This window comes from Vigna radiata, chromosome 2 (assembly GCF_000741045.1).
Source record: "Vigna radiata var. radiata cultivar VC1973A chromosome 2, Vradiata_ver6, whole genome shotgun sequence".
NCBI classification, from domain to species: domain Eukaryota; kingdom Viridiplantae; phylum Streptophyta; class Magnoliopsida; order Fabales; family Fabaceae; genus Vigna; species Vigna radiata.
In genome coordinates, this window is record NC_028352.1 from 12,795,347 (window position 1) to 12,808,402 (window position 13,056).

The 13,056-nt window shown below is 34.5% G+C and overlaps 1 protein-coding gene across 1 annotated transcript; it reads right to left on the minus strand.

Annotated features, from left to right (window-relative positions):
• Positions 1 to 815: 815 nt before the first annotated feature.
• On the minus strand, positions 816 to 2,237 carry LOC106780547 (plastidic ATP/ADP-transporter-like). Its single transcript, XM_014668852.1, has 2 exons — positions 2,030 to 2,237; positions 816 to 982 (listed from the first exon to the last, which is right to left on the minus strand). The coding sequence occupies exons 1-2, from the start codon at positions 2,235 to 2,237 to the stop codon at positions 816 to 818; spliced, it is 375 nt and encodes a 124-aa protein (XP_014524338.1).
• Between the last annotated feature and the right edge of the window lie 10,819 nt (positions 2,238 to 13,056).

The following is a 13,056-nucleotide window of genomic DNA, read 5'->3' on the forward strand; positions in this document are numbered from 1 at the left end:
TAGTAATGTAGTCGACTGTACTAGAACTTTGTAGCACAAGAATAAGTTCGCAAAAGTGCTTGTGATTTCTTGCTTTAAAATATGTGCAGTAAAACATATGAAATGATGCATAACACACAACACATTAAAGCATATACACATGTTCCATAAATATATCAATCAATCAACACAAGAACATGTAACATAGTACATACACATACACATGTTCAACAGATATTACAGTTTAATCAGCATAAGAACCTTTAATGCAACAACAACATGTACTTGTTATTAAGCAATGTGTTGTCATCATCAAAAACTATATTGATATAGAAATTGTGTTGTCAATGATCTCAACAGACAACACATTGCTTAATAACACACATATGTTGTTGTTGCGTTCACTAGTAGAAAAATTGCTTTTTATGACGGGCAAAAATGACCTATTATGACGTTCATCATAATAGGTCCTGCGCATTTTATGACACACAAAAAAATCGATCATAATAGGTCCAATGTATTATGATGGACTTTCTGTCACCTATCATAATAAGTCCAGTATATTATGATAGATTTTAACTTATCTGTCATAATATAGCGACTTTACCTATCATAATATGTAGAACATATTATGACAAATAATTGTTCACCTATCATAATATATAATTTTTAAAAATATTCTTTTATTATATACATTGTTCACCTATCATAAAATATTCAAAAATAATCTTTTATTACATAATAAGCAGAAAACATTCATTCATAGCAAATGAAGATACATTAAACCAAAATCCTTTATGAAAGCTTAAACTAATCATTGACATTTTAAGGCATTCTCATTTACCCTTCTCCAAGGCATGCTGTCTGCCAACATTTAACATCTGAGGCTTAATATCACATACATAAATCCGAGTTTCTACCTCTAAAGTATCTTGAAAAACACCTTGAAGTCCTCTTAGCTTAACTTTGTTTATGCTCTCCAAGATTCTAAAAGCAACATCCCCTGTAAAATCAATAACTTTAAGCTTGATACGAAAACCCATAAAACTTTTAAGAATCGCATGCAACAACACATCACTTCAATTCCTGAGAATTTTATTGAGAAGCAAAGTTTATGTTAAATAAATACAGAAACNTCTTACAACTGCATTGCTTAAAACAACCTTAAACACATATGGAGCACATACAACTTACTGTTCAAAAAGTTAAAATACCACCATATGAAGCACATGCATATATTTACTTTATGACTTGCATAAAATATTATTAGGTAGAAACAAAGTCGAAGTAGATATCTTCCTTTTTAAAAATAAAAATAAAAAAGAACTAACCATAGCAATAGCTTCTTCCACATCATCCTTTTTAAGGATTCAAGTGCATCTCTAAGTTTCTTCAAAAGAACATGTTTTTCCAAAGATGTTGCCTCTCTAAGTCTAGCCCAATTTCACCAGCATATAAAAATCTTAGTTTAAAAAAGGAACATCCCTTTCTTCAAAAATTATGAATTTGATCACTGGTTATTTGAATTGCAAGAACTGTAAAACAACAATCTCAGGTTGCAAAACCCTCCCACTACAGTAATGAAGGGCATTACCGAAGGCCAGAATCCCTCGAAAAACATCAAAGTTCGTTGGTAAAGATCATTTACCGACGGCTCAAAGGCCATCGATAAAAACCTTTGTCGCTAACTTTTACCGACGGCTTTTGCCCTTCGGTAATTACCGAAGGGCGAAAGCCTTCGGTAATTACCGAAGGACAAAAGCCTTCGATAGTTATGAGGTGCAATTAGCAATCATGGGTGGTAGAGGTGCAGATAGCAATCATGGGTGGTATAGAATTTGTTATTTGAATTAGCCAAAATATAAAGATAATACAATGCTTCCATTCCCAAACCATGAACTCATATATTCGAAACAAAGTTTACAAATGTGTTCATTCGAAACAAAGTTTAAAAAATCATTTATCTATGGGACAAAAGTAACAATAAGGAGACTAGACTAGAAAAAGGAAAGCTTTAACTATTGTGAGGAGTTGATTCAATTCAATGTACTTGAGGAGTCACCACCAGCTGTTTGATTCAACAGTGGAACACTTGCAAGAGAACCATTTCCATCTTCATCCTTAGCCACCACTTGTATCTTAACAACAGCTACTCTTTCCATCTCTTTCTCAAGTTCTTCTTCTCTACGCAAAGCTGAAAACTGGGAATCAAGAGACTTGGCCACTGATAACCAGGCAAGAATAATCACCAGAAGCATCCCTCCCAGATATGGAGTTGAATTACAGTGAACCAAAACTTAAGGTCATGAACTGCTGAATGGGTTGTACAACTCCACCAAATTTCCCCAATGGGTTGCACACTACATCAATGACTGCCTTCCTTTTAACCTACAACCAAAGGAATTCAGTACAAGTCAAATTACAAGTGGATGCAGCTGCAACATTCCTATGAGAAAAGTTCATCTCTGATCATAAAAACCTCAAATTTGACTTAAACATAAGTTGGATTTATGTGTTTTCCATGAACCAAGAATTTAAAGCTGCAACCAGTCCTCATCACATAAACAGAAATATAGATATAATATGATATCATATAAAAAGTTATTAAGCCGAGAAATACAGAATTGTAAAAAAAATGTTTAATTTTTTAAAGACACTATAATTTAAGAACATTATAATTTAAACATGATGAGAGATTAATAAAAGTTATTGATTCAAAAGTTTAAAATAGTATAGAGCAATAAAAGTTTAATTCTTGACTCCTTTGTGTGATGGCCCATCGTAATTTCAAACTTCCCACTGACAACATTCCAAATCTTCACTTTCTTGTCGACACTTGCACTGGCAATTATATTCCTATGCAATAAGAACAAATGCCAATGAAGAGAGTTAAAAGAAATTGCTACATGAAAACTTTAAGATGTAGAAAACACTTAACAGAAAAGAAATAACAGTAGAACACAATTTGAAATGTAATAAACGTGTACTGAGTCACGATGGCCATCATTTTTGTATTTGGTTGATTTCTACCACAACAATTTGGAGAATAAAAATAACAAGTTCATATAAAATCCTTAAAACAAACTTTAATTGAAAGAAATGGCTAACATACATATAATACAGAAGCAATAAACAAAATATTTCAAAAAGATAGAGGTGATAGTGAAATTTCAAATGGACAGAAATTGAAATCAAGTAAAGCAAACTTGTTTTCCTTTCTTTTTAACATCTGCAGTGCTACCCAACACCATACATGGCTTTCCCTTTCCAAATCCTCTCTTTACAACACCAACTGATTTTAAGTCAAAATGATGCTATTTCCAAAAGTTAAATGTTATATTATGAAACTGGGTAAGGTTGCTATCAATCATGAACTGCAGAAAATGGAAAAGGCCAATAATGCACTGCAAAGTGGATAGAATCACAAGTATATAGCAAGGGTCACATTATAGTTCAAAGATGTTGTATAAAAAATAAGTTGTATAAAAATAAACTACATAAAAAATTGGAGTAATATTAATAGAAAAGTTCAATTGGTTAGAGACTTAAGATGTCAAGAGATATACACATGCTACAACAGCAACACTGACAGTGGATCAACGGGGCACAATCACAAACAGAGGACCCTTCTTTCATCCTTAACATGGAAAAAGTAGTAGCTGTGACCAAACCAAATAATGTAAAGCAATCTATGCACAACAGAAAATTCATACAGGGTATTGACAATAATAAGAAAAAAATTGTATTTTTCAATCCATGTGCTAAAGTTTCAATACAAGACCAAAACAGATCAAGACAATTAATTGAAGACAACATGGAAACGCAAAGAAAATACTTAGCTTCATGCAGACGCGCCTAACCTAGGCTCTAAGTACCACTTGATAGCTTCAGGTTGAGGCAGATCGACGAGGAACCATGGAAACTGGCACAGATCGGGCTAATCGAAGAAGAAGAACAGCGGATAACTTACAATAGAGGCAAACCCTAGATTGATTGGTTTGATCGGTGAACATTCTAGGGTTGGGGATTTGGGCCGTTTTGATCGGTGGAGAGAAAGGATTCAATGCTTGAATCGATAGAATGGAACAAAAAGAGGTTTTAATCGGGCAAAAGTGAAGATTTAATCGGTGAAAAATGGATTCTATGATGGATTAGGCTGAGGTAAGGGAGAAATGTACAGGAGGATGAAGATCTAGATACTAACCGTGGCTGGCAGATTAAAATCTGAGGCGGAGGAACTCGAAATATGGATCAGAGATGAGCGAAGGTTCGAGAGAAAAATAAATGTGTGCGGTGGATCTCTATAGAGAATGGCTAAGTAAGATGTGGTTCGCATATGAGGAAGCGTCACAGGCATTAACGAAGGGCTAAAGGCCCTCAGAAATATCTAGAGAATGGCTAAATGAAGATGTGGTGCACATATGAAGAGGCATCGCAGACATTACCGAAGGACAAAAGACCCTCGGAAATAAGCCTTCAATAATAAGCACTTTTATTGTGGTGAAAGGAAGAGATATTATTGGAACAAGGATAATTCAGCTTGTTGGACAGTGCTCTTATGCTACCATTCAACTCCCTCTCCACTCCTTAAAATGCTACCTTGGTAGAGATGGTTACTAGGCTTTGAAAAAGTGGCTAGAAAACAACACTAAATGAATTATCCAAAACAAATTTAAAAAAATAGGAAGGTATAGATTAAACCTTGGAATACTATAAAACCTTGGAATACTATAAAACATGTGATTTTGCTTAGTTATAGAAAAATCATTATTAACTAACTAATCATAAATTAGCATGTAAGCATGCAAGTCTATTCTTGTGCTGCATGATGTCATATTTATGCCGGCATAATATATATCCACTGTGCCCCCACACACCACACATCAAAATTTGTAGATAATAAATACTCTATTATTCATTACAGGGGATTAAATCCATTATTTTTTTAACTTAATCGCATTGAAGTTTTCAAAAATAATAACTTTATATCTATCACTACATTTGTACATTATATGGGATGGGTGGATGATAAACGATGTTCTGCTGTTTGTGAAAATATGATTTATTTGAATTATATGAAGAAAAAAAAGTAATAATTTAAGTAAAAAGAGTGAAAAACAGAGGCTATACTCTAATGAAAAACACAGGCTATACCTAGCTTCAGAAAGAAACCAACTTACATTGATACTGTGCTGCATAATAATCTAGCTATTGAATGAATTAAATAAACACCAGTAACAGTTTCCAAGCATACAAGTATATCAGAAGCAGAAGCAACCTCTCAAAACATTAAAGAACCTCACAAGTTCCATTCAAACAATCAGATTCTGCACACACAAAAATTAAGCTAATTTAGATGACGAAAATTTAGCATAATAAACTCTATAACTTTAGTTATTTAGCATAATGGTAATTGACGACACTATAGCATAATACATGTTGCAACAAATTGACCAATACGCTAAAACCTTGGAATTGTTATGCCATATAAACCTGCAGTACAAAGATTATAAATGTAGCCACCGAGAGGTATTGTAGGCCATCAACAAATCTAAAATGGTGTAATACATTTCAGGTAATGTTAAAATAAATAGATTTGAAATAAAGATGAAAATGAGAAATCACAAAAAAAATATTCTAAGGATAATTTCTTTAGTGAAAAATTAGAAACAAAAAACAATTTTACAAAAAAAAAATAAAATTACCTAGTCGATAAAAATTTGATTCAGAATTAAGTTTGGAAAAATGAGAGCAAGATAAATATCTTTCCTCTCAAGCAAAGATGTGAACAAGAGGGAACTTTTCTTTTTTCTGAATGATTCTCGCTTAACATTTTCATTAAAATTATAAAACCGAATGGACTTAAGTCTACCATCTTCTTTACTTTTCTTTTTCCTTTTATTATAGCATTTATTCTTAATTTTTGTTTGATCAATTGAGAAAAATTACTCTCTCAACTAGTTTAGTTTTTAATTTTTGTTTTGCTAGGTTTTTCTTAGTCTCCGAAATTTTTATGTTTTCCAACTATTCTTTAACTATTTCTTAAAGTTCAAGCTAATATAAATCTATTCACGTTAGAAAACTATAGAAGAAGCAAAAGCTTTCTAATAATATAGGGTAAGTGGGGAGAGCAAAAATGACCAGTTATGGTTCTCATTTTCCTCTTACTTTGCTAACCTTTCTTTCAATTAAGCACATCGTCATTCATACAACTCTTTTATAGTCTAAGAAAAAAATACAAATTAATTACTTTAATATGCATACAACTCTGTTATAGTCTGCTAAATGGTTTCAGAATGTAACAAACCTTATATGCCACACCTTTAATTGAAGTCTTGAGTTATGATTTGTTGCTTTGGCAACCAATAAAGTCTCCATCTTTGTCTACTTTGAAAAATGAACAGCAGTACCTTGATCACACCATTTGATCCAATAAACGAAACTGTTAGATTAAGTGATTCAGTTGAACGAACATAGAAAATCACTTTGTATTTCTTCCCTTGCTCAATATTCTGAAAGAAGATCAAAATANTAAATATTTTACTTGCAGTNTCAGACATGAAAAGTACAAAAATGTTAATGAAATATATTTTACTTTCTCAGACATGAAAAATACAAAACATTATGACAAGTTAAGTGGTTTCTAACGTCTACTTCATTCAGCGTTGATTCTAATGAGCAAATCACTCCCTAAAATAATGTTGTTGCATCACACGTCATTGGTCCAACTTCCAACTAGACCATGCACTCATTTCCATCATACTTCCAAGTACTCTCATAATTTAAAACAACGAATAAAACTCCCAACGACTTCTACTAGTCTAGTTCAATTAATACTCCTTACCCAGCCTAAACATTAGACAAAAAAAAACACCAGTAAAAGGAAAATAAAGCCTCTCGGACCAGCCATAACATGGTTGAGAAATTGTTCCAAACAGCCAAGCACATAATACACATTAAAATAACTTAAATTGACATTTATCTAAACAAATAAAAAATATCCTAGAAAGATTAGCCACTCACAGTGCCTCGGTTGCAGCTAAAGCTTGAGGAGTTGTTGAAACTAGCGCTGTTGAAGTAAGAGGTGCACTAGTCTGTGGTGCCAACAAATACCAACACTAGTTTCACTACATAAAGTTATCAACCATGACCACTCAATTCCAACCACATTGTTCACTTTTGTTGTTAAAATGATCTCGAAATCAAGGAAAGCAATACCGTAAAAAAACCCTAGTGCTCAAAAAAACGTAATAATGCTAAAATGATATTGAAATCGCACAATCTATCCTATTCAGGGCAAAGCAACATTGAAGCAAAGATTCAACACCTACAAGGAAAGAGACAAAACCTGATAAAACGAAAGCAAAGAACGTGGAGAACGGTGACAAATGAGAGTATCTTCTGTGAATGGTGTGTGGGTGTCCACTACGTTGGAAGGCAAACGATAACGAAAACGTTTGGAGGCAATGTGTGGGAGTCCACTGTTTTGCGGATTAGTGAAGAGAAACAGATATGCGTAGCTGTGGAGAAAGAGAAATGTGTGTGCAGGTGGAGTGTGAAATGCATTGAAAAATAAAATCAGGGATTTTTGATATTATGATTGATATTTCTTTATCTGTCATAAAAATTTCATATCATGTTGCTACCATGTCTACCTATTAAGACAAGTGTTTATTTACTAATCATAATAAATCTTATATTATTTACGAAAATGGCATTATTTAATTTATTATGACATTTTTTTTTATCTATCATGATAACTGTTATTTTTATTACAAAAATGCCATCAGTTAACTTATTATGATATGTGGATTTAACCTATCATAATAAGTCAGTCATAAAATCCCATTTTTCCAGTAGTGATTACATGTTCTTATGCTGAATGTTTGATAAATCTGTTGAACATGTGTATGTGGTATATTGCTATGTGAATGCGTATATATTGAGCTTGTACTTGTTATATCACTTCTGGATGCATTACACATGTCTTATAGCATGAAAACTACAAGCACGTTTGAGAACTTATAATTGTGTGACAAAGCTGTAGTAAAGTCGACTCCATTATTATTTGAATCGACTATGCTAAAGTCTTTTTACAGATTTTGAGAAACAGTGCCTTGTGAGATTTTGTGAAGGAAAGAATTTCAATTTGCTTTGACATGTTGAAGTCGACTATGTGGGCCACATATTCGACTGTATTAGTTGTTTGCGTATAAATTCTGTTATGCTCATGAATAGTAACGACTATATTTTCAAAAGTTAGTTGAGCATTGAATAGTAGGTCAACTATATTAAATGAGACTTTATTTTGGTTGACTGAATGCTACCAGTCTGACTTAACTACTATAACTGTCACTACCTAGTTGACTAGATTAGTAGCTTATTCGACTATGAGAATGTCTGTTTAACAGAATTATATAAATAGTCAGAACACGAGTTTGTTCTAAGACTTTTGATGATCTAACATTTTTACATTCTGTTTCAGATTAATTCTCAGAGATTATAGAGGTCCAAGAATTCTCCAAGAAAAGGGTGGTGATTGATGGGCTGTCGCAACCCACACAAATTTAATGTACGATTTAGAAATGCAATATAGCTAGGAATGACTCCTAGATCGTCTCTCAAGGACCAATTTTGCGGTTCAAGAATCTAGTTAAACACGAAGGTTAGGGGGGTTGTTGAAAAGTTTGTCAATGCGGATAAAAAAAATCAAAACACAGACGCAACTAATAATTAAACACAGATCTAAAAACGGTTTCTAAGATAGACTGAAAATGGTTAATATCACAGGTCAACAAAATAAAGTTGCGACTCAAACCTCTAATCCAACAAAGTTAACCAACTAAGCGAAGGTTAACCCTGTTTTCATAGAAGCGAACTAAGCGGACGCAGTGTTAATGTCAAATCTAATTTACACCATGCAGTTACATCAACTAAGCGAAGAAGTAACACCAACTGGGCAACTAAGTGTATACCCAACTGCAAGTGCAAATACACGCTTCACATTAACCAAGGTCAGATTAGCAACCACAATTAGAGTTCAGAATTCTCAAGGAAACATCACAATATAGCTAATGACCAACCAAATTAATTTAAGCTATTATGACAATTAAAGTAACACGACCACAAATACAAGACAACATTAAGACAAAATAAAATAAAATACTAGACACCAACACTATTACAAACAACTATCTAACAAAGTTAAATTAATTTAAATGCAAAACCAAATTAGAGAAACTAAAAAGCAATTAATCCTACTATGCAAATTAATTCAAAACAAAGAAATAAACACACACGCTTTTTCCTACACATCCCATGTGACCCCATGCACACCAACTAAAGAAATTGAAATTGAAAATGGCCCACATGACATTCTTGTACGTAGGCCTCATGCACCAAAATCCCATTTATTCTCTTCCTTCAGCAAACCAATTAATGTGTTGCTCCCTTTTATTCCATGTGCTTCACTCTCCAAGTCAAACCTTGCTTTCCACACTTTTCTACCATGAAAACCGTGCTTTTCGGAAATCAACACACTCCCAAAGCCAAATTGCCGAGACCAAACTTCCTCCTTATTGCAAACGTGACTCCAAAAACCAAAAGCCAAATGAAGATGCTTTGAATGCTTCTCCCAAGGTACCACATGTGCAAAGTCAAAGGGGATAAAAACAATCACAATACATTCTATCCTTATTGCAATTCTCGGTGATAAGCTAGCAAAGGATGACCACCAAAATAGGAAATATTCCTTCTATGAAAATGTGCTTCATATTGTGCTTGTCCAAAGGAGGTAAAAATTAAATGCACCCTTTTCTCTCACTTCCAACCTCAATTTCGGTTTCTCCACCATCACAAACATTCAAATGCTTTCCTTCACATCTCAATACCGAGAATGAACCCCAAGAAACCCAAAGTTCTATTGCAAAATAATACAAGAGCACCAAACTCAAAGTCTACCTTCTTCAAACCAACTTCAAACTCTGTTTTCTTCAAACTTTTCATGAATCAAAATGGAATCCCTAGCTCTCTTTGTTGCACCGTCCAACCATCATCAACAACAAAATGCTCCAGCTCATAATTTACTTCCCACCATCAAAACAAAAGCCCAAGAAGAAAATGGTTCAAACCTCAACACCCACACACAAACTCAAGCTTTCTTCACTACCAAACTTAACAAGAACTTCATTTTCATGATTCAACCAAGAAATGAAAACTGTGAGAGCTGCAGCAAAAGAGAAGGAAAAACGCAAATAGCTCTTCATTCAAACCAAAGAACCACCATGAAAATGCAAGAAGAACCCTTCAAGCTCATACTTCCAACTTCAAAGAACAAGAAATAAAAGGGGAAATGGGGCGCTTTTTCACCACCACCAAGCAATGTGATACGAGACGCCTGAGGAGCTGACCGACATGCGCGATGCAAAAGCTCCTTCCAGCTTCTCCGACGAGGGATACGCAGCGGAAATGATAAAACACGAAGAACTCTAAAAACCCTAGGATGACCTATGGAACCCTAGAAAAGAGGGGAAACTGGATTTGGACCGATTAAACGGTGGGAATGGTGTTTTAATCGGTGGAGATGGAAGATAGAGTATGAAGAATTCGAGCTATGATGAAGATGCGCTTGGAAGGACGAAACCCTAGCAGAGGATTTGTTTCGTAGCAGAGGAAGACGCAAATGATTTGTGTCTAAGGTGTGAGAATGAAGAGGCCGCGTAGGAAAATAAGGTGGAACCACGCGGCTGAAGTTGAGTAGCGTACGGTGGTGTCTAGGTGGCGGAGAGAGAAACTGATGGAAAATGAGAGAATGAGGTAGTGTGCTGGAAGGTGGCTAGAGGAGGTCCCTTGGACTCTCTAGCCTGACTTTCAAGGGAGAATTATTTTCTTATTTAGAAAACTAAATTCTCATTAAGCTCAAAAGTAATTACAAGATGTGTTAGCATGCCTATATATAGGTCACATGCCTAACACAATACAAAGTACATAAAAGAAAAACTATACTAAAGACATTGGGCTTTGGGCCCGCGTATCACGATGACAACCAAGATTCAAGCAAGAGAAGAAGAAAAATGCATCATTGATTCATTGAACCTCAAAAACCATGGCACACCCAAGCTCTCCATGAGAGTTCATACAAAACCTAAAAATGAAGTGTAAAGTGTGCTTGAATGTGAGTGTTCGGTCTTCCCACACCAAATACCGAGAGAGTCACTAAAAATGGTGGGGTCCATCTCTAAAAGAAATCATAAAGTCTTTGCCAAGTGTCCCACACATTGGGCTTCTACAAAATTGCCACTGAAAACGACCTAATACACAAAATCCTAATTAAAGTTTCTAGAAAACTAAGTTACAACTTAATTAAAATTGAAATGACTAAATGTTGAGTCTTCAATGTGCACGCCACCATCCTAATGCTCCAAATGATGTTTCCCAAAATTTCCTTGCAACCAAAAATACAATTAATCAGCTTAGAAAATTCAAATTAGTGAAAATACGAATTTCCGACCAAATTAAGCAAAATTAGGAAAAACAGGAAAATAATGGACAATTAAACACAATTCCCTGATTTATTTAAGTGCAATAAACTAAATACAGTCAAGAAAATATCAACTCATCAGTGATCTTCCTTGAAAGAGAGTCAAAGGGAAACTGACTGCGAACACATTGCTTGATCACATATCTGCACATTAGGTGTTCTCTGATTGATCAAGATTATTGTTAGCATCCATTGGTGATTTCTGTTGTGACCTGTTGTGATTACAGGGGATAAACTCATGAAGTCTAGTTCAATTTGAGGACTGCTCAAAGTGGTTGGCAGATTGTAGGAGAGGGGACTTCTTGCTGCAAGTTTTGTTGTATTGTATTGGCTATATTTTGGTTAGAGGGTTAGAAAGGAGATTTATATTCCTTGTTGGAAAAACCTTGACCATTATAGTGTAATTGCTTCCTGGCATTGGAAGGACACTAGATGTAGGCATTGAGGCCGAACCAGTATAAAAACCAGTGTTTGAATTTCTTTATCCCTGATATTTTATTTACAGTCGACTTTATAATTTGCGAAGTTAACTACGTTTTTCCGCTGCATTCAATTTTCATTGCTTGCGTTTCAAGAAAGAGTTGTAAAGTTTTCAACTTTGTTTTAAAGACTCTGATTTTTAAAATTCACCAATTCACCCCTCCTCTTGGTGTAAAACGATGTCTACCTATTTTCGAACAAACAGACCACCTCTGTTTGCTAGTGAAAATTATCCATCTTGGAAAATTCAAATGCAAATCTTTCTTGAATCTGTAGATAAGGGAATTTGGGATGCTACATTAAATGGTCCTTATGTGCCTACAATAAATGGTCCTTTTGCTGAATGGACTGCAGATGAAAATTGAAAAGCTCAGTATGATATTAAAGCAAGAAATATTATTGCCTCTACACTAACATTTGATGAATTTTTCTGGATATCTCAATGCAAAACTGCAAAGGAAATATAGGATGTCTTAGAGGTAACTCATGAAGGCACGAATGAAGTAAAGAGAGCAAGAAAGAACTCCCTGATACAGTAGTATGAGCTTTTTAGAATGAAGGCTGGAGAAACCATCTACAACGTACAGAAAAGGTTCACTCACATTGTAAATCATCTCATGGCTCTCGGGAAAGCTTTTGATAAAGAAGAAATCAATATCAAGATTCTGAAAAGTCTGAACCGAAATTGACAACCAAAAGTCACAGCAATCTCTGAATCCAAAGACCTTACAATTATGAACTTGGCTACCTTGTTTGGCAAGCTACGCGAACATGAATTGGAACTTGGTAGGTTAAAGGATAAAGAGGAGATTGAGGAAAAGAAGTCCATAGCTCTAAAGGCTACAACCAAGAATAACTCAGAAACAGACATGGACGAGAAAGAACTGATGACCTTGATGGTAAGAAAATTTAGCCGACTTATTCATAATGACAGGCAACTAACTAACCATGCAGGTCAAGGCAAAAAGAAAAGCTTCAGAATAGATGTTGTCCAGTGTTACGAATGTCGAAAGGAAGGACATATCAAGCCTGATGTCCAAAATTGAAGCCCAAGCAAA

Coding starts and splice junctions, on each gene's coding strand:
- LOC106780547 (XM_014668852.1), bottom strand. CDS start 2,237: ATGCTTCTGGTGATTATTCTTGCCTGGTTATCAGTGGCCAAGTCTCTT. Junction 983..2,029: donor AGCTGGTGGTGACTCCTCAA/GTACATTGAATT, acceptor TTGATTTTACAG/GGGATGTTGCTTTTAGAATC.